Source organism: Pristiophorus japonicus, chromosome 4, assembly GCF_044704955.1.
Source record: "Pristiophorus japonicus isolate sPriJap1 chromosome 4, sPriJap1.hap1, whole genome shotgun sequence".
NCBI classification, from domain to species: Eukaryota; Metazoa; Chordata; class Chondrichthyes; family Pristiophoridae; genus Pristiophorus; species Pristiophorus japonicus.
The window spans coordinates 167,199,236-167,221,464 of NC_091980.1; the positions used below are offsets into that span (position 1 = coordinate 167,199,236).

A 22,229-nucleotide genomic window follows, 5' to 3' on the forward strand; every position below is an offset into this window, starting at 1 on the left:
ACATTTGTGCCACAAGCATGAACCAGAAAACAAAGCTGGAACTCTGCTGGTCAGTATTGTTTATTACCATCCAGTTGATTCACTTTATCAAATGTTATCCATACTTAATAACAACTTGCATTTATATAGCACGTTTAATGTAATAAAATGTCCTAAGGCGCTTCACAGGAGCGTAATCAGACTAAAATCTTCACCGAGCCAAAGGAGGAGATATTAAAATGAAAAGAATGTCTTGCATTTATATAGCGCCTCTCACAAGCTGACAACGTCCCAAAGTGCTTTACAGCCAATGAAGTACTTTTGAAGTGTAGTCACTGTTGTGGGAAAGCGGGTTGTGTAGATGGGAAAGCGGGTTGTGTAGAGGACACAGAGAGGCTGCAAAGAGATTTAGATAGGTTAAGCGAATGGGCTAAGGTTTGGCAGATGGAATACAATGTCGGAAAATGTGAGGTCATCCACCTTGGGGAAAAAAACCCAGTAAAAGTGAATATTATTTGAATGGGGAGAAATTACAACATGCTGCAGTGCAGAGGGACCTGGGGGTCCTTGTGCATGAATCCCAAAAAGTAGGTACAGCAGGTAATCAGGAAGACGAATGGAATGTTGGCCTTCATTGCGAGAGGGATGGAGTACAAAAGCAGGGAGGTCCTGCTGCAACTGTACAGGGTATTGGTGAGGCCGCACCTGGAGTACTGTGTGCAGTTTTGGTCACCTTAAGGAAGGATATTCTAGCCTTGGAGGGGGTACAGAGACGATTCACTCGGCTGATTCTGGAGATGAGGGGGTTATCTCATGATGATCGATTGAGTAGACTGGGTCTTTACTCGTTGGAGTTCAGAAGGATGAGGGGTGATCTTATAGAAACATTTAAAATAATGAAAGGGATAGACAAGATAGAGACAGAGAGGTTGTTTCCACTGGTCGGGGAGACTAGAACTAGGGGGCACAGCCTCAAAATACGGGGGAGACAATTTAAAACCGAGTTGAGAAGGAATTTCTTCTCCCAGAGGATTGTGAATCTGTGGAATTCCCTGCCCAAGGAAGCAGTTAAGGCTAGCTCATTGAATGTATTCAAATCACAGATAGATAGATTTTTAACCAATAAGGAAATTAAGGGTTATGGGGAGCGGGCGGGTAAGTGGAGCTGAGTCCACGGCCAGATCAGCCATGATCTTTTTGAATGGCGGAGCAGGCTCGAGGGGCTAGATGGCCTACTCCTGTTCCTAATTCTTATGTTCTTATGTAATTTAGGAAATATTAGGACAGGTGACCAAAGGCTTGGTCCAAGGTTTTAAGGATCTTCAAGGAAGAGGGAGCGGTAGAGAAGAAGAGAGATTTATGGAGGGAATTCCAGAGCTTAGGACATAGGCAGCTCAAGACACAGCAGCCAGTGGTGAAGCAATGAAAATCGGCGATATGCAAGAAGCTGGAATCGGAGGAATGCAGAGATCTGATGACACAGAGGCAGTGAAGGGGTCGAGAGATAGAGCTGCGTGTCGTCAGCATTCTTGTGGAAGTTGACCCCACGTTGGTGGGTGATGCGTCAAGGGGCAGCATGTAGTTGAGGAAGACGAGAGGCCAAGAATGGATTCTTGGAGGATGGGAAGGGAGGCCTTTGGTGAAGATGCCACATTCTGAAATAGAGAATGCTCTTCTGAGGTTGGGTTATGGCACAGAGTGGCAGGAACTTTACTTTGAACTGAGCCCAGGCTTTAGCTGGCCTCGGAGAGGCAGTTTTATTTCCTCACTGCCCTATTTCCATACTTGGTCTGGGACGTGTATAATGGGGCAATGTAGAGGGAGCTTCATTCTACCCCTATCCTGTGAATTGGCAGACATGCTTTCAGCTGTCTAGGCTCTAACCGCTGAAGCATTCCGCAGGGATTGCTTCGACAGTTATTCCCAACGCTCTCCGCGGCAGATAGACGACAGTCGACAATATTGTATTTACTCTGGGCTGCAAAACAGTGCAGATTAGTAATTTTCCATAAAGCTTGAAAGCAGGCAGAGGTGGTGCGAGCGGCGGCCATTGGAAACATGCTTCCTGCGAATTCATGTTGCTGAAGACTCCTCACTCTGTTACCCCTAACTCAGCACCTCTTCCACGCTGTTTTGTTGCAGATGATCATCGCAAAGTCTCCACTCGCTCCGTTCGCTGTGTTTATTTTCACCATCCAGAATTCAGGTCTTGTTCTTCAAGGTAGGAACCTTTTGACAATTTAAAACTCAGAGATTTGAAATGGAAATCCATACTTTCATAATTAATTGTAAAAATGTTATCAAGATTAAAAGGGTAATATACTCCTATTCTGTACTGTACAGGGGACAATGTTATCAGCAGTAAAAAGGTAATATACTCTTGTACTGTACAGGGGCTAGTGTTATCGGCAATAAAGGGGTAATATACTTGTTCTGTACTGTACAGGCAATAGTGTTATCAGCAGTAGTGGGGTAATATACTCCTGTACTGTACAGGGGATAGTGTTATCGGCAGTAAAGGGGTAATATACTCATAGTGTACTGTACATGGACCGCAGTTCTACCCGCGGAATTACTAGATGATGAGAGACTTTTGTAATTGTAGTTACACTAGTTTGTGTGTTGTGGCAAGTACAAGTCAGTGTTCCATGGACCTTTCAGAATTTTTTTAGATTATATTAGTCTGGGTGAATAGAAAAAGGCTCCTTGTGTGCTTGTGTTCATGTAATGCTCCTGGTTCTGGGCCTGTTATGGAAGGCTCAAATATCCTTTTTCCTGATCTGTTAAAATCTGGTATAGTCAGATTGTAGCAGGAGGCGTTGGTGGAATCTGTTCGGCCAAATTCAAAGTATCATAGTATTTACAGCACAGAAACAGGCCATTCGGCCCGACAGGACAATGCCGGTGTTTATTCTCCACAGGAGCATCCTCCCACCCTACTTCATCTCACCCCATCCTTCTATTCCTTTCTCTCTCATATGTTTATCGAGCTTCGACTTAAATGCATCTATGCTGTTCGCTTCCACCACTCCTTGTGGTAGCGAATTCCACATTCTAACCATTCTCTGGGTAAAGAATGTTCTCCTGAATTCCCTAGTGGATTTATTAATGACTACCTTATATTTATGGCCCCTAGTTCTGGTGTTGCCCACAAGTGGAAATATTTTCTCTGTGTCTACCCTATCAAACCCTTTTATAATAATCTTAAGATCTCAGGTCACCCCTCAGTCTTCCCTTTTCTAGCCTGTTCAATGTTTCCTGATAGGTATAACCTCTCAGTGCTGGTATAATTCTCGTAAGTCTTTTTTGAGCATTCTTCAGTGCCTCTATAGCCTTTTTAAAATATGGAGACTAGAACTGTACTCCAAGTGTGGTCCAATCAAGGTTCTATACAAGTTTAACATAACTCTGCTTTTCAATTCTATCCATCTAGAAATGAACCCTAGTGCTTTATTTGCTTTTTTATGGCTTTATTAGCCTGTGGTGCTACTTTTAGTGATCTGTGTATCTGTCCCCCCAGATCCCTTTGATCCACTACCCCATCCAGACACTTATTTTCCAAGGAATATGTGGCTTCCTTATTCTTCCTACCAAAATGTATTGCCTCGCACATATCTATATTGAAGTTTATTAGCCAATTACTCATTGTGAACGTTTATTAATATCTTCCTGAATTTTGTCATAGTCCTCCTCTGTATTAACAACAGCCTCCAATTTAGTGTCATCTGTAACTTTTGAAATTGTACTTCTAATTCCCGAGTCCAAATCATTTACGTAAATGGTGAACAACAATAGTCCCAGCACCGATCCTTGTGGAACATCACTTCCCACCATTTGCCATTCCAAGTAACTACCTTTAACCCCTACTCTCTGTTTTCTCTTTTGTAGCCAGTTTGCTATCTATTCTGCTATTCCACATGTTCTGACCTTAGTCATGAGTCAACTCTGCGGTACCTTATCAAAGACTTTTTGGAGATCCAAATATATTACGTCTACTGCGTTGCCCATATGTACCCTTCCTGTTACTTCTTCAAAGAATTTGGTAAGGTTGGTCAAGCATGACCGTCAATATGAATCTGACCGTGGTGATATTTTTACAGCCCTCTGCTGGAGATTTGGAAGAAACACGTTTACAGTTTTTCTACGAATAACACAAAGGGAATTGTCCCCTGCTTCTTTGTGTGGATAGTCCTTCTCAGACACTCTGCTATACAGATACAATATGGCTTTTGTAGGACATTCAGGAATATTCTCTGTATGCAGGTGACAGTAGACATACAACCAGTTGTCATATATAATAACAGTTCCCAGTGTGTTGGCAGACAACATGTTCCCGATGTTGGGGAAGTCCAGAACCAGGGGACACAGTCTAAAGTTAAGGGGTAAGCCATTTAGGACTGAGATGAGGAGAAACTTCTTCACTCAGAGAGTTGGTAACCTGTGGAATTCCCTGCCGCAGAGATGCCAGTTCATTGGATATATTCAAGAGGGAGTTAGATATGGTCCTTATGGCTAAAGGGATCAAGGGGTATGGAGAGAAAGCAGGAACGGGGTACTGAGGTGGATGATCAGCCATGATCTTATTGAATGGTGGTGCAGGGCCGAATGGCCTACCCCTGCACCTATTTTCTATGTTTCTATATAACAGTTGCCAGTGTGTTGGCAGACAGCATCTCCAATTGCCATTGCTCCACCATTAGTGGCCATATCTTCAGCTGCCTGGGCCCTAAGCTCTGGAATTCCTTCCCTAAACTTCACTGCCTCTTTCTCTGCCTTTAAGACACTCCTTAAAAACTTCCTTTTTGACCAAGCGTTTGGTTACCTGTCCTCATGTCTCCTTATGTGGTTGAGCTGGACTGGGCTGGCTTTGCCTGAAACCTATTGGGAGAATCTGGCTCTAACAGCATGGAGTGTTGAGGTTTCAATTGAAGTTAGAAGGAAAGGGCTGCTGTCGCCTACCCCTCCCCCTCCCCCCACCCCCCACATCCACAATTGTTGAGAGGATAAATGCAGTGCTCAGGATGGGATGAGCCAACCTGACCAGGAAGGTCCCAGGTTCGATTGCTCAGAGGTTGAACTAGGTGGTCTCCGCTTCCATAATCCTGGGTTAGGAGCCTGAAAAATTAACCCGCTCCTGATCACCAGACAGTGATCCCTGCTAGATAATCTGTAAATGTAAACTTCAGTTGAGGACAACATTGGGCTTAGCTGTGAATGGACACTCAAGTGAGGTGTCAGAGTCAGAAGGTTGTGGGTTCAAGTCCCACTCCAGGAACCTGAGCAAATAAATCTAGGCTGGCACTCCAGTGTAGTGCTGAGGGAGTGCTGCACTGTCGGAGGTACCGTCTTTCGGATGAGGCGTTAAACCGAGGCCCCGTCAGCCCTCTCAGGTGGATGTAAAGGATCCCATGGCACTATTTCGAAGAAGAGCAGGGGAGTTATCCCTGCTGTCATGGCCAATATTTATCCCATTATCAACTCAACAAAAAAAAACGTTATCTGGTCATTATCACATTGCTGTTTGTGGGAGCTTGCTGTGCGCAAATTGGCTGCCGCGTTTCCTACATTACAACAGTGCCTACACTCCAAAAGTACTTCATTGGCTGTAAAGTACTTTGAGACGTCCAGTGGTCGTGAAAGGTGCTATATGAATGCTGTCATGTATCTCACACTACTGTACATAACTGTATCTTACCATGCTATACATGACTGTAACTAGATATGACCTGTAACCACAAGCATACCTTACCACCAGGGGTGCACTTGCAGGAGACATTGCACACCTGTCCCACACAGGTATATAAAGGCAGGTCTCAGGCAAGTGTGGCATTCCAGAGCTGTGAAATAAAGGTGCAGGTCCTGAGTGACCTTGACTTCAGCATGTGCCTCGTGTAAGTCTGTACTGCAGGGTCAGGACTTTACAAATGCGTCTTTCTTTTTTCTTTCACAACCGTTGCAGTGTAGTCACTGTGATGATCTCGGAAATGTGGCAGCCAATTTGCGTACAACAAGGTCCCGCAGATAGCAATGTGATAATGAACAGATAATCTATTTTAGTCATGTTGGTTGAGGGATAAACATTGCCCAGTACACCGTGGAGAACTCCCCTGCCCTTCTTTGAAATATTGCCATTGGGATCTTTTACGTCCACCTGAGAGTCCAGATGGGGCCTCAGATTAACACCTCATCCGAAAGATGTTAAAAATAAGAGAAAAAGTTGGAAGGAATGCACACCATGTAAACAGAACTGTGCCATGACAAGTCTTAACTTCAGTGTGCCCAGATTCACTGCAGGGAATGACGGCAAAAGCTGGCAATGTCAGTGGGAAAGATGCAACAGCCATGGGACTTGGCAAAGAGATGAAGGAGTTTGCACGGCACATCAGATGTGATGAAGGAGGTAGGACAAGAAAGAACTGGACTTGTTCCACGGGATACAACATTCTCACAGATGCTTTTCTTTTCGATTGGAAGGAAGTACGGGTGGGGCTTCTTAGCATGCTGTGGAACCCCAACCGTAGCTGCCTTCGCTCCCGCGATCCCTGACCGCAATGCAGGCTCAGCCTGGTGTCGGACATCAAACTCTGGGGACGATTCATGGAGCTCCATAGAGTTTGAGAGCGCGAAGCTTGGAAGAAATTTTGGGCTAGACATTCCACTTCACATCGCCCATTTATGCCCCATATATGGCCCAAAATGGACCTCTATCGCCCATTTTGAGCAAAAAGTGGAAACTAGGCCCAAAATATTACCCGAAAAACAGGTGCCTAAGTTTCAACTTTGATCGCCGAGAAGATCGCCGAAATTATAGCCCACACAAGGCCCATCCCAAGTTTCAGCACCTCGCATGCACTTCGCTGGGCCGATGTAAGGCCCAAAAGAGTGCTGAGGAATAGTTGCTTTTTCTGGGCCTAAGAGAAGGAAAATGGGCACTACGGATGCCATTTTGACTTCAGAGGAAGGGTGGAGGATTAGTTGTGAGTTATTTAGAGAGTTAGTTGTACTCAGAATATTGGGACAGGGAATATCAATAGGTATTACTACGTTATTTTTGGTAAATAGGTTTTATATATTGAATTTATTAGGTTTTCTATATTGAATTTATTAAATAGCTTTTACATAGTGAAGTTATTTACTGATATTGTTGGGACCTATCAAACTGACTGGTATACAGCGTAGAGAATATAGAGAGTGCAGAGTACAATGATTAGATATTGTTGAGAGATTATTAAAATTAGACATCAGCACGCTACACACTGCTGCATTTAACAGGTGACTGAAGCTCTTTACGCTCGTGGAGGGACTTCATTAGCTTCATAATGACCAGGGAGGCACAGACTGAGAGCACTTTTGGTTTCCCGAGAATAGCAGACTTCTCCAAGATGCAGGGAGCAATAGATTGTATGCACATAACCCTTAAAGCACCCTTAAAGAATGCGGAGGTCTTTCGTAACAGAAAGGGGTTCCATTCGCTAAATGTGGACATTCAGATGTTGATTTACAGTTTGGGTTAATCAAAAGTTTCACTTGTGTGGGGTGTCCTTGTTGTCCTTCCTGCACTAGCCTATCATCAGAATTTATGCTTATTTTATAAAGTTTAGTGTTACTAAAGTACTTGTATATTAAAAGAATAAACAAATATGGATTAACAACTGTATAGTTAATAACTAATGTAACTAAGAGAGAAGACACACACAATTTATTGAGTTAAAGAATTTTTTTTTTTATTAACAAATATGAAAAAAAAATGTGATAAACTATCCCTCCAACCCCCCCGCCCCTCGCACCAATCCACCCATCCCTCAAATACTCAAAATCTTAACAATTAACAATTAACAAATAACAACTAACAAAACAAGAACAATCGAACAAGTGAACAGTGAACAAATAAACTTTGTGAAAAAACGCCCCCCTCCCTACCTGCGGCCACGTTTCCCTCCAGGTCCAGTCCCACCCCGTGTTCGTACCCCACCTGCCCGTTTTGGTCTACGCAGACCGACGCCACGACGTCGTGCAGAGTGGGGCGGCAAGACTTCCTGCCGTGGTGGAGGTGACGGAGCGAAAGCCTGAAGCTCCACTTCCGAGTCAGGAGGAACAGTGTTCTGTACTCGCTTGCGTGCTCGGGGTCTCGCTGCGAGCAGACACGACACCTTGGGGTGCAGCGCCATGTCCAGCCAGCAACGCATGCCGTAGGGCATTGGTTGCGGCTGTCTGCTGCCGAATGGCCTCCAACGTCTCCCTTGCAGTCCGTGCTTGCTCGGAAGACCAGTTGGAGAAGTTCGTGCAGAACTCGCTCCAGGTTGCTGGAAACTGCCTCCAGTTCGTGGAGAACTGGCTCCAGTTGGCAGAGAATCCGCGAACCCCTGGACCAATCTGGTCCTCCATGGTAGGCGATTGCTCACTCCGTTGACCGAACCTCCGCGGGGTCGGCGTTTGCAAAATTACGCACCTTGGTGCCGCCACCTGCACACCGCTTGGTCCCGGTGCCTTTTCCATCTCAATTGATAAGGCCCCATGTTGTTCCCCCGCGCCCCCCCGCCCCCCGCCCCCCACACAAAAACAATCTCATCCTCCTCCTCCTCCTGCTCCTCCTCTTGCTCTGCCTCAAATTGACTTATGGATTGCGTGTTAACGTCCTCCTCCTCCGTCTCTTCCTCCTGCGAGCTGTTGGAGGGGTCGGTATTTGCGGATGTCTCCGCTAAATCACCTGGCTCAACGGACACTTGACCTTAGAAAGATGAATGAAATTTCTAAACAACTCATAACAATACATATCAATATATATCAATATTTCAATAACCCAAAACATTGCAATACTTTTCAAAACCCCATATGCACAAGGGTTCACCAAGGTTAACATGGCCTCATTCGTAGATCAAGACAACATCAAAATTATTGAATTATAATTGCATAACATTACACGTGTAACTATGATATTTTTAGTATGTATTTAGTAATGTTTCACACATTGCACAGTTCCCATTACTCACGAGACTGAAGGGTGGGCTCGGCCACACCACGGGACGTGACCGAACAGCTTTCAGGCCCCACCAAGGCCACCACAAGCTCCGCTATTGCGTAATTACGTGCACCGTTGCGGAGCCGCCTCCTTTGCTCCTCTGCGCGGTTGATAGTTATCTTCTTCTGTAAATGATAATTTAACATTGCACAGCATAAGCTAATGGACTTGACAATAAACATTTAAGACTGACAGATTTAAATGTTCAATTATTACATAACATTGTAGTGCATATGAATAATTTTTAATACTATAAGATTCAATTTAGTGTTAAGGAGAATAAATGTTTTTTTAATTTAATTATTGTATATTATAAATAAATGACATTGAGGATTCTAATTACAATTCATAAACATCAAGTAAATAATACATATGTATGATTTTAAATATGACTTTTAAATATGTTTTAAACACAGAATATATAATGCAACTTAGTCTGGCAGCTGCCAGCAGGCTGTTCCATCTCTTGCGGCACTGGTCAGCAGTCCGCACCTCATTAGATGCCGATGTCACAACATCGGCAATCTCCAACCAAATTCTACGATATGCACGGGTTGGAGGTTTCCCATGCCCACCCCGTGTCAAGTCCTCCCACCTCATTATGACTACATTAACAAGGGCCTCGTTGACCTCCTCACTACAGGCTTTGGCCCTTCTCCTTTCAATCTCCCTTTCTTTTTGTAGTTGCATCAACATTGCCTCAATGTACTTTAAGATACGAGATACTAGATAATAGATCCTAGATACTATATACTAGATACTAGATCAGTCAAATATACTATAATAGTCAAATATACGAGATTATTCAAATATTTCTCAGAGCACGACCAAGTCCTCTCTCTTTCTCTCTCTCCCGCTCTCTCTGACCCTCCCTGTGCTTTTGAGCATGTGAGATGACCCATGAACTCTCCAAACGCAGCAAAAAAAATCAACCCAAAAAAAAAAATCCCACACATGCACACAATAGCGTTGCTAGGGAAGCTTTTTTTTCTCTATGACTTTCGTTTGACTTCTGTTTTCTTTGGGCGATCGTGAAATCGTCGACAAATCAGATCGCCCATTTGACATCGCCGGGGTAAGGCCGAGTGGAAAATCGCAAAAAAAAAAAATGGGTCTTGTGCCGGCGATCAGCACGGGCGAGATGTCCAACATCGCTGGAACATGGCCCATTTTTTGGGGCCTTAGCCACTTCATAGAAAGTCTAGCCCATAAGGTTTATTTTGAAGAAGAGCAGGGGAGTTCTCTCCAGTGCACTGGACAATATTTATCCCTCAGCCAACATCACATTAAAAACAACATCTGGTCATTATCATATTGCTGTTTGCGGGAGCTTGCCATGCGCACATTGGCTGACGCATTTCATAAGAACATAACATAAGAAATAGGAGCAGGAATAGGCCATTCGGCCCCTAGAGCCTGCTCCGCCATTCAATGAGATCATGGCTGATCTTCTACCTCAACTAACCCCATATCCCTTGATTCCCTTCATATCCAAACAATTCCCTTAATATCCAACAGTGACAACACTTGAAAAGTGACTCATTGACCGTAAAGTCCTTTGGGACGTCCTAATGCTGTGAAAGGCGTTATGTAAATGAAACTCTTTCTTTTTAATAACAAACACTCATTGGGCCTGACATTTTTGCAGCACTATTCTCTTTGACGTTTCACAGTTTGTGCAGCTGGGGGCGATTCTGGCAGCAATCAGTGCCTCTCCCGCGAAGGATGGTATCGGCGATTACAGTGGGTGACAGCCAGGACGGCCTGTGAAACCACTGAAATGAGTACAAACCCACTAACCACATTCAGTATGCTCTATTGTACCAACTCTTTTCCCTCCCTCGACTCCTAAAGGCATTGGGCCATAATTCGCATAATGGCGATCGCTGTTATTTGTGCATAAATGGTACAGCAACTTCAGGCAAGGGGCAGATGTGCGGTTAAATGCGGAACTCCAGAAGTTACAGTCCGAGTTGTGTCGCTTGCCATTAGCTTCTCGAAAATGGCATCTCGCTGTCTGCCTCGCCATTGAAATACATTGAATGAAGTGAAGTTGCTGTATTTGTGTGGTTGATAGGAATTAAACCCGCCACAGAAACTGAAGTCTTGTCCATTCCAGTCAGAGTTCCCTTTTAATGATGTGATAAGTGTTTAATTACTGCCAAACAATTTTTCTGGCACTGAAAATTAACTATTCTAAGTGTGGAGGCTCATTCCTTCAGGTATTAATTGTTGGAAATTTTAAAAATGGAAAATTAAAAAATATTACTTTTCCTTTCTGTCTTTTTTTTCCTCTCTCTTAATCCAACCTTTCTTTCCCTCTCCTTTCTCTTTCTGTATCTGATTTTACAGTGAATTCAATGACTTTACCTTACACTTCCTTCTCAGTCCTTGCGCTGTTAATTTCACAGAGGTTCAATCTGATTGGTTAAGGAGATACCCTGTTGCTTGCCCTGTTTGCTCAGGTCCCAGATACCCTTTTCCCTCGCTGCAACATTATCAGCTCACATTTTCAGCAACTCGCCATGCAAACAAAATGAAAAATTTAAACATGCAAGGGCAAGCCTGGCTAATGGCAGACGCCGTTAGATGCCATGCCACAGAGAATTCTGGCCCAATAACTCTTCGGACGCACAGTTCCAGCAGGCCTCCAACACCTCCCCACAAGTGCCCAGTTTTCACTAAGAGCATAAGAATAAAGGAAATAGGAACACGAGTAGGCCATTCGGCCCCTCGAGCCTACTCCGCCATTCAATAAGATCATGGCTGATCTGATCATGGGCTCAGCTCCACTTCCCTGCCCGCTCCCCATAATCCTTTACTCCCTTATCGCTCAAATATCTGTCTATCTCCGACTTAAATATATTCAATGACCCCGCCTCCACTGCTCTCGGGGGCAGAGAATTACACAGATTTACAACCATCTGAGAGAAGAAATGCCTCCTCATCTCAGTTTTAAATAGGCGGCCACTTATTCTTAGACTATGCCCCCTAATTTTAGTTCCCCCATGAGTGGAAATATTCTCTCTGCATCTATCTTGTCAAGCCTCCTCATTATCTTATATGTTTCAATAAGATCACCTCTCATTCTTCTGAACTCCAATGAGTATAGGCCCAACCGACTCAAACTATCTTCATAAGTCAACCCGCTCATCTCCGGAATCAACCAAGTGAACCTTCTCTGAACAGCCTCCAACGCAAGTATATCATTCTTTAATTAAGGAGACCAAAATTCTACACAGTACTCTAGGTGTGGCCTCACCAATACCATGTACAGTTATAGCAAGACTTCTCTGCTTTTATACTCTATCCCCCTTGCAATAAAGGTCAACATTTCATTTGCCTTCCTGATTACTTTCAGTACCTTCATACGAACATTTTGTGTTTCATGCAAAAGGACCCCCAGGCCCCTCTGTACTGCAGCACTTTGCAATTTTTCTCCATTGAAATAATAATTTTCTTTTCTATTTTTTCTGCCAAAGTGGATAACCTCACATTTTCCCACATTGTACTCCATCTGCCAAATTTTTGCCCACTCACTTAGCCTATCTATATCACTTTGCAGATTTTTTGTGTCCTCACAATTTGCTTTCCCACCCATCTTTGTATCATCAGCAAATTTGGCTACATTACACTTGGTCCCTTCTTCCAAGTCATCAATATAAATTGTAAATAGTTGAGGCCCCAGCACCGATCCCTGTGGCACCCCACTAGTTACTGTTTGCCAACCGGAAAATGACCTGTTTATCCCGATTCTTTGTTTTCTGTTCGTTAACCAATCCTCTATTCATGCTAATATATCACCCCCCCGCCAACCCCGTGAACTTTTATCTTGTGTAGTAACTTTTTATGTGGCACCTTATCTAATGCCTTCTGGAAATCCAAATACACCATATCCACTGGTTCCTCCTTATCCAACCTGCTCGTTACAGTACTGTTGAGGTGGATGACTCATCAGGGGGGAGCAGCAGCAGCCAAGTTCATGGCACCGTGGCTGGCTCTGCTGCACAGGAGGGCAGGAAAAAGAGTGGGAGAGCGATAGTGATAGGGGATTCGATTGTAAGGGGAATAGATAGGCGTTTCTGCGGCCGCAACCGAGACTCCAGGATGGTATGTTGCCTCCCTGGTGCAAGGGTCAAGGATGTCTCAGAGCGGGTGCAGGACATTCTGAAAAGGGAGGGTGAACAGCCAGTTGTCGTGGTGCACATTGGTACCAACGATACAGGTAAAAAATGGGATGAGGCCCTACGAGAAGAATTTAAGGAGCTAGGAGCTAAATTAAAAAGTAGGACCTCAAAAGTAGTAATCTCGGGATTTCTACCAGTGCCACGTGCTAGTCAGAGTAGGAATCGCAGGATAGCTCAGATGAATACGTGGCTTGAGCAGTGGTGCAGCAGGGAGGGATTCAAATTCCTGGGGCATTGGAACCGGTTCTGGGGGAGGTGGGACCAGTACCAACCGGACGGTCTGCACCTAGGCAGGACTGGAACCAATGTCCTAGGAGGAGTGTTTGCTCGTGCTGTTGGGGAGGAATTAAACTAATATGGTAGGGGGATGGGAATCAATGCAGGGAGACAGAGGGAAATAAAATGGAGATAGAGGCAAAAGACAGAAAGATGAGAAAAAGTGGAGGGCCGAGAAACCCAAGGCAAAAAACAAAAAGGGCCACTTTGCAGCAAAATTCCAAAGCGTCAAAGTGTGTTAAAAAGGCAAGCCTGAAGGCTCTGTGCCTCAATGCGAGGAGTATTCGGAATAAGGTGGATGAATTAACTGTGCAGATAGCAGTTAACGGATACGATGTGGTTGGCATCACGTAGACATAGCTCCAGGGTGACCAAGGCTGGGAACTCAACATTCAAGGGTATTCAAAATTAGGAAGGATAGACAGAAAGGAAAAGGAGGCGGGGTGGCGTTGCTGGTTAAAGAGGAAATTAATGCAATTGTAAGGGAAGAGATTAACTTGGATGATGTAGAGCTACGGAATACCAAAGGGCAGACAATGCTAGTGGGAGTTGTGTACAGACCTTCAAACAGTAGTCGTGATGTTGGGGAGGGCATCAAACAGGAAATTAGGGGTGCATGCAATAAAGGTGCAGCAGTTATCATGGGTGACTTTAATATGCATATAGATTGGGCTAACCAAACTGGAAACAATACGGTGGAGGAGGATTTCCTGGAGTGCATAAGGGATGGTTTTCTAGACCAATATGTCGAGGAACCAACTGGGACCATCTTAGACTGGGTGTTGTGTAATGAGAGAGGATTAATTAGCAATCTCGTTGTACGAGGCCCCTTGGGGAAGAATGACCAAAATATGGTGGAATTCTACATTAGGATGGAGAATGAAACAGTTAATTCAGAGACCATGGTCCAGAACTTAAAAAACGGTAACTTCGAAGGTATCAGGCATAAATTGGCTAGGATAGATTGGCGAATGATACTTAAGGGGTTGACAGTGGATGGGCAATGGCAGACATTTAGAGACCGCTTGGACGAACTACAACAATTGTACATCCCTGTCTGGCGTAAAAATAAAAAAGGGAAGGTGGCTCAACCGTGGCTATCAAGAGAAATCAGGGATAGTATTAAAGCCAAGGAAGTGGCATACAAATGGCCAGAAATAGCAGCGGACCCGAGGACTGGGAGAAATTTAGAACTCAGCAGAGGAGGACAAAGGGTTTGATCAGGGCAGGGAAAATAGAGTACGAGAGGAAGCTTGCAGGGAACATTAAAATGGACTGCATAAGCTTCTATAGGTATGTAAAGAGAAAAAGGTTAGTAAAGACAAACGTAGGTCCCCTGCAGTCAGAATCAGGGGAAGTCATAACTGGGAACAAAGAAATGGCAGACCAATTGAACAAGTACTTTGGTTCGGCATTCACTAAGGAGGACACAAACAACCTTCCGGATATAAAAGGGGTCAGAGGATCAAGTAAGAAGGAGGAACTGAGGGAAATCCTTATTAGTCGGGAAATTGTGTTGGGGAAATTGATGGGACTGAAGGCCGATAAATCCCCAGGGCCTGATGGTCTGCATCCCAGAGTACTTAAGGAGGTGGCCTTGGAAATAGCGGATGCATTAACAGTCATTTTCCAACATTCCATTGACTCTGGATCAGTTCCTATGGAATGGAGGGTAGCCAATGTAATCCCACTTTTTTTAAAAAGGAGGGAGAGAGAAAACAAGGAATTATCGACCGGTCAGCCTGACATCGGTAGTGGGTAAAATGATGGAATCAATTATTAAGGATGTCATAGTAGCGCATTTGGGAAGAGGTGACATGATAGGTCCAAGTCAGCATGGATTTGTGAAAGGGAAATCATACTTGACAAATCTTCTGGAATTTTTTGAGGATGTTTCCAGTAGAGTAGACGAGGGAGAACCAGTTGATGTGGTGTATTTGGACTTTCAGAAGGCTTTCGACAAGGTCCCACACAAGAGATTAATGTGCAAAGTTAAAGCACATGGGATTGGGGGTAGTGTGCTGATGTGGATTGAGAACTGGTTGTCAGACAGGAAGCAAAGAGTAGAAGTAAATGGTTACTTTTCAGAATGGCAGGCAGTGACTAGTGGTGTACCGCAAGGTTCTGTGCTGGGGCCCCAGTTGTTTACATTGTACATTAATGATTTAGACGAGGGGATTAAATGTAGTATCTCCAAATTTGTGGACAACACTAAGTTGGGTGGCAGTGTGAACTGCGAGGAGGATGCTATGAGGCTGCAGAGTAACTTGGATAGGTTAGGTGAGTGGGCAAATGCATGGCAGATGAAGTATAATGTGGATAAATGTGAGGTTATCCACTTTGGTGGTAAAAACAGAGAGACAGACTATTATCTGAATGGTGACAGATTAGGAAAAGGGGAGGTGCAACGAGACCTGGGTATCATGTTACATCAGTCATTGAAGGTTGGCATGCAGGTACAGCAGGCGGTTAAGAAAGCAAATGACATGTTGGCCTTCATAGCGAGGGGATTTGAGTGCAGGGGCAGGGCGGTGTTGCTACAGTTGTACAGGGCCTTGGTGAGGCCACATCTGGAGTATTGTGTACAGTTTTGGTCTCATAACTTGAGGAAGGACATTCTTGCTATTGAGGGAGTGCAGCGAAGGTTCACCAGACTGATTCCCGGGATGGCGTGACTGACATATCAAGAACGACTGGATCAACTGGGCTTGTATTCACTGGAGTTCAGAAGAATGAGAGGGGATCTCATAGAAACGTTTAAAATTCTGACGGCTTTAGACAGGTTAGATGCAGGAAGAATGTTTCCAATGTTGTGGAAGTCCAGAACCAGGGGTCACAGTCTAAGGATAAGGGGTAAGCCATTTAGGACCGAGATGAGGAGAAACTTCTTCACCAAGAGAGTGGTGAACCTGTGGAATTCTTTACCACAGAAAGTTGTTGAGGCCAATTCACTAAATATATTCAAAAAGGAGTTAGATGTATTCCTTACTACTAGGGGGATTAAGGGGTACTGAAGTTGCCTGTTCAGCCATGAACTCATTGAATGGCAGTGCAGGCTCGAAGGGCCGATTGGCCTACTCCTGCACCTATTTTCTATGTTTCTATCCTCAAAGAACTCCAGCAAATTTGTCAAAAATGATTTCCCTTTCATAAAACCATGCTAACTCTGCCATGCTTTTCCAAATGTCCTGCTACTGCTTCCTTAATAATGGACTCCAGCATTTTTCCAACGACAGATATTTGGCTACCTGGTCTATAGTTTCCTGCTTTTTGTCTGCCTCCTTTTTTAAATCGGGGCGTTACATTTGCGGTTTTCTAATCCGCTAGGATCACCCCAAAATCTAGGGAATTTTTATCGATTACAACCAATGCACTAGTGTTGCAAACTCTGGTTGGACCTATTCCTGGAGGTTTCACCACAGGACCTCCCGCCCCGTCAAACAGCCTCTCTTTCGCATCTGTGATATTTTTATAACTAATAAACAAAAGTCTTCAAATATGAAATTAACACACAGGGCTAGAATTTCCTTTCAGCCTGCCTGCGCCCGATTGCCACCCAAAGAACAGCTCAGGCTGGAAAGATTATCGCCGGTGAAAACTTCCCGAAAATGTTTATAAAAATCCACCCAGTAAAAAATATGGGCCTTGCACCCCCAATCTGGGCTGAAAAGTGCAATTTCGGCTAGATTTGGTGGTGCCTAAAGAAAATGGGCGAAAAATTTAAAAAATCTATAAAAATTTACACCGAGGCTGCGGGTTGGACCTAACACCAAAAATAATTTTAAATAATTTTTCAAAAAACCTAACTAAAAAATCTTTAAAACTTTCCCAAGACAATTTTAAATTAAATTGGCGACTCCTTATTCTTACACTATGCCTCCAAGTTCTCGATTCCCCCATGAGTGGAAGTATCCTCTCTGCATTTACCTTGTCGAGCTCCCTCAGTATCTTATAAATTTCAATAAGATCACCTCTCATTCTTCTAAACTCCAGTGCGTATCGGCCCAACCTGCTGAACCTTTCTTCATAAGTCAACCCCTTCATCTCAGGAATCAAACAAGTGAATGTTCTCTGAACTGCCTCCAATGCAGCTATATCCCTCCTTAAATAAGGAGACAAAACTGTACGCAGTACTCTAGGTGTGGCCTCACCAATACCCTGTATAGTTGTGGCAGGACTTCCCTGCTTTTATATTCCATCCCCTTGCAATCAAGGCCAGCATTCTATTTGCCTTCCTGATTACTTACTGTACCTGCATACTAACTTTTTTGTTTCATGCAGGTCCCTCTGTAGTACAGCATTTTGTAATCTCCCTCCATTTAAATAATAATGTTTTTTATTTTTTCTGCCAAAGTGGATAACCTCAAACTTTCCCACATTATCTGCCAAATGTTTGCTTACTCACCTCGCCTGACTATATCCCTTTGCGGATTATTTGTGTCCTTCTCACAATTTGCTTTCCCACCCATCTTTGTATCATCAGCAAACTTGACTATGTTACACTCGGTCACTTCAGCCAAGTCATTAATATAGATTGTAAATAGTTGAGGCGCCAGCACCGATCCCTGTGGCACCCCACTAGTTATAGAATCACAGAAATTTACAGCACAGAAGGAGGCCATTTCGGCCCATCGTGTCCGCGCCGGCCGGCCAAGAGCTATTCAGCCTAATCCCACTTTCCAGTCCTTGGTCCCTGGTCCTGTAGGTTATGGCACTTTAAGTGCACATTTAAGTATCTTTTAAATGTGGTGAGGGTTTCTGCCTCCACCACCCTCTGCGTGAAGAAATTTCCCCTCATATCTCCTCAAACCTCCTCCCAATCACTTTAAATCTATGCCCTCTGGTTGTTGACCCCTCTGCCAAGGAAAACAGGTCCTTCCTATCCACTCTATCCAGGCCCCTCATAATTTTATACACCTAAATCAGGTCTCCCCTCAGCCTCCTCTGTTCCAAAGAAAACAGACCCAGCATCTCCAATCTTTCCTCATTGCCAAAATTCTCCAGTTCAGGCAACATTCTTGTAAATCTCCTCTGCACCCTTTCCAGTGCAATCACATCTTTCCTGTAATGTGACCAAAACTGCACACAGTACTCCAGCTGCAGCTTAACCAGTGTTTTATACAGTTCAAGCATAACCTCCTTGCTCTTGTATTCCATGCCTCGACTAATAAAGGCAAATATTCCACATGCCTTCTTAACCACCTCATCTACGTGGCCTGCTACCTTCAGGAATCTGTGGACCTGCACTCCAAGGTCACTTTGTTCCTCTACACTTTTCAATGTCGTACCATTTAATGTGTATTCCCTTGCCTTGTTAGACCTCCCCAAATGCATTACCTCACACTTATCCGGATTGAATTCCATTTGTCACTGTTCTGCACATCTGACCAGTACATTGATAACTTCCTGCAGTCCGCAGCTTTCTTCTTCATTATCAAACACACAGCATATTTTAGTGTCATCTGCAAACTTCTTAATCATACCTCCAACATTAAAGTCCAAGTCATTGATATATACCACAAAAAGCAAGGGACCCAGCATTGAGCCCTGCAGAACCCCACTGGATACAGATTTCCAGTTACAAAAACACCATCAACCATTACACTTTGCTTCCTGCCTCTGAGCCAATTTTGCATTCAACTTGACACTTTGCCCTGGATCCCATGGGCTTTTACTTTCGTGACCAGTCTTCCATGTGGGACCTTATCAAAAGCTTTGCTAAAATCCATATACACTACATCGTACGCACTGCCCTCACTGACCCTCTTGGTTACCTCCTCGAAAAGTTCAATCAAGTTAGTCAGACACGACCTTCCCTTAACAATTCCATGCTGACTGCCCTTGATTAATCCATGTCTTTCCAAATGAAGATTTATCCTGTCCCTCAGGATTTTATTTCAATATTTTTCCCACCACTGAGGTTAGGCTGACTGGCCTGTAATTACTCGGTCTATCCCTTTCTCACTTTTTAAACAAAGGTACAACATTAGCAGTCCTCCAATCCCCTGGCATCACACCTGTAGCCAGAGAGGATTGGAAAATGATGGTCAGAGCCTCTGCTGTTTCCTCTTTTGCTTCTCTTAACAGCCTGGGATACATTTCATCCAGGCCTGGGGATTTATCCACTTTCAAAGCTGGTAAGCTCCTTAATACTTCCTCTCTCACTATGTGTATCTTATCTAATATTTCACACTCCTCCTCCCTTATTGCAAAGTCTGCATCGCCCCTCTCTTTTGTGAAAACAGATGCGAAGTATTCATTAAGAATCCTACCCATGTTTTCTGCCTCCAGATAGATTTTCTTTATGGTCTCTAATAGGCCCCACTCTTTCTCTAGTTATCGTCTTGCACTTAATGTATTTATAAAACATCTTTGGGGTTTCCCTGATTTTACTTGCCAACATGCTTTCATGCTCTCTCTTTGCTTTCCTGATATCTTTTTTAATTGCACCCCTGCAATTCATATACTCCTCTAGAGTTTCTGCAGTATTGAGCTCTTGGTATCTGTCATAAGCTTCACTTTTTCTCTTTATCTTACCCTGTATGTTGATGACATCCAGAGGACTCTAGATCTGTTAGCCCCACCCTTTTTTTTACCCCGAGGATCTCCTCCTTGAATGCCTCCCACTGCTCTGACACTGATTTATCATCAAGTAGCCGTTTCCAGTCCACTTTGGCCAAATCCCAAAAAATTAGATTTACCCCAACTGAGAACTTTTATTCCTGATCCCTCTTTGTCCTTTTCCATAATTACCTTAAATCTTACTGAATTATGATCACTGGCACCAAAATGTTCTCCCACTGATACCCCTTTCACCGGCCCCTCTTCATTCCCCAAAACCAAGCCCAGAACCGACCTCTCCCTTGTTGGGCTTGTTACTTACTGGCTAAAGAAGTTCTCCTGAATGCATTTTAGGAATTCCGCACCCTCTGTACCATTCACACTACCTTTTTCCCAGTTAATATTAGGGTAGCTGAAATTCCCCACTATTATAGCTGTATATTTTTTTACTTCGCAGCGATTTGCCCACATATTTACTCTTCTATGCCCCTCTGACTGTTAGGTGGTCTATAGTACACTCCCAGTCGTGTGATCGCCCCTTTTTTGTTCTTTAATTCAACCCATATGGCCTCGTTTGATGACCCCTCTAACATATCATCCCTTCTCATAGCTGTAATTGTTTCTTTAATCAATACTGTGACAACCCCCCCTTCCTTTTTTACCCCCCTCTCTATCCCGTCTGAAAACCCATAACCAGGAATGTTGAGCTGCCACACCTGCCCTTCTTCCTGCCATGTCTCAATAATAGCTATAATATCGTACTCCCAAGTGTCAATCTGTGTTCTCAGCTCATCTACCTTATTCCCTATACTCCTTGCATTGAAGTATATACCATTTAGTGGTGCCAAACTACCCCGTTGTGTGTTTTACAGCTCTCGTTTCCTCTGTCTTCCAAATTCACTTTCTCCTTCTACTTCTCTGCTGCCCAATTTCAGCTTTGCTTCTCTCCCCACTGAATCTATTTTCAGGTTCCCTTCCCCCTGCCAAGCTAGTTTAACCCTCCCCTACAGTACTAGCAAAACCTCCCACAAGGATACTGGTCCCAGCTCTGTTGAGGTGCAACCCGTCCGGCTTGTGCAGGTCCCACCTCCCCCAGAAATGGTCCCAATGCCTCAGGAACCTAAAGCCTTCCCACCTGCACCATCTCTCCAGCCACATATTCATCTTCTCTATCCTCCTATTTCTGTACTCACTAGCACATGGCACCGGCAGTAATCCGGAGATTATTATCTTTGAGCCCCTGCTTTTTAATCACTCTCCTAGCTCCCTAAACTCTACCTGCAAGACCTCATCCCTCTTTCTACCTATGTCATTGGTACCGATATGGACCACGACTTCTGGCTTTTTACCCTCTCCCCCCAGAATGTCTTGCAGCCGCTCGGTGACATCCTCGACCCTGGCACAAGGGAGGCAGCATACCATCCTGGAGTCACGTCTGCGGCTGCAGAAAGGCCTGTCTGCTCCCCTAACTATTGAATCCCCTACCATTATTGCTCTTCCATTCTTCTTCTTCCCTCCCTGTGCAGCTGAGCCACCCGTGGTGCCAACCGGAAAATGACCCATTTATCTCTGTTTTCTGTTAGTTAGCCAATCCTCTATCCATGCTAATATAGTACCCCAACCCCGTCAGCTCTTACCTTGTGCAGTAACCTTTTATGTGGCACCTTATCGAATGCCTTGTGGAAGTCAAAATACACCACATCCACTGGTTCCTCCTTATCCACTCTGCTCGTTACATCCTCAAAGAACACCAGCAAATTTATCAAACACAATTTCCCTTTCATAAAACCATGCTGACTGCTTGGCTGAATTATGCTTTTCCAAATGTCCTGCTACCGCTTCCTTAATAATGGACTCCAGCATTTTCGCAACGACAGATGTTGGGTTAACTGCTGTATAATTTCCTGCTTTCTGTCTCGGTACTTTTTTAAATAGGGTCATTACTTTTGCGGTTTTCCAAACCGCTGGGACCTCCCCAGAATCCAAGGAATTTTGGTAGATTACAACCAATGCATTTAATATCTCTGCAGGCATTTCTTTTAAGACCCTAGGATGCAGGCCATCAGGTCCAGGGGACTAGTACATAAGAACATAAGAACATAAAGAATAGGAGCAGGAATAGGCCATTTGGCCCTTCGAGCCTGCTCCGCCTTCAATAAGATCATGGCTGATCTGATCATGGACTCAGCTCCACTTCCCTGCCCACT

At 44.2% G+C, this 22,229-nt stretch overlaps 1 protein-coding gene across 3 annotated transcripts in view; it reads left to right on the forward strand.

The window, feature by feature from the left end:
- The window catches only part of rad51b (RAD51 paralog B), a 667,540-nt gene that overhangs the window by 450,305 nt on the left and 195,006 nt on the right, over positions 1-22,229 (forward strand). For 2 of the 3 annotated variants that reach the window (XM_070878816.1, XM_070878817.1), the window contains one exon: positions 2,122-2,200. In XM_070878816.1, the coding sequence (XP_070734917.1) occupies positions 2,122-2,200 (79 nt within the window). Of the gene's footprint in view, positions 1-16; positions 50-2,121; positions 2,201-22,229 lie in introns of all 3 variants that reach the window. The other variant, XM_070878815.1, reaches the window with a different exon arrangement.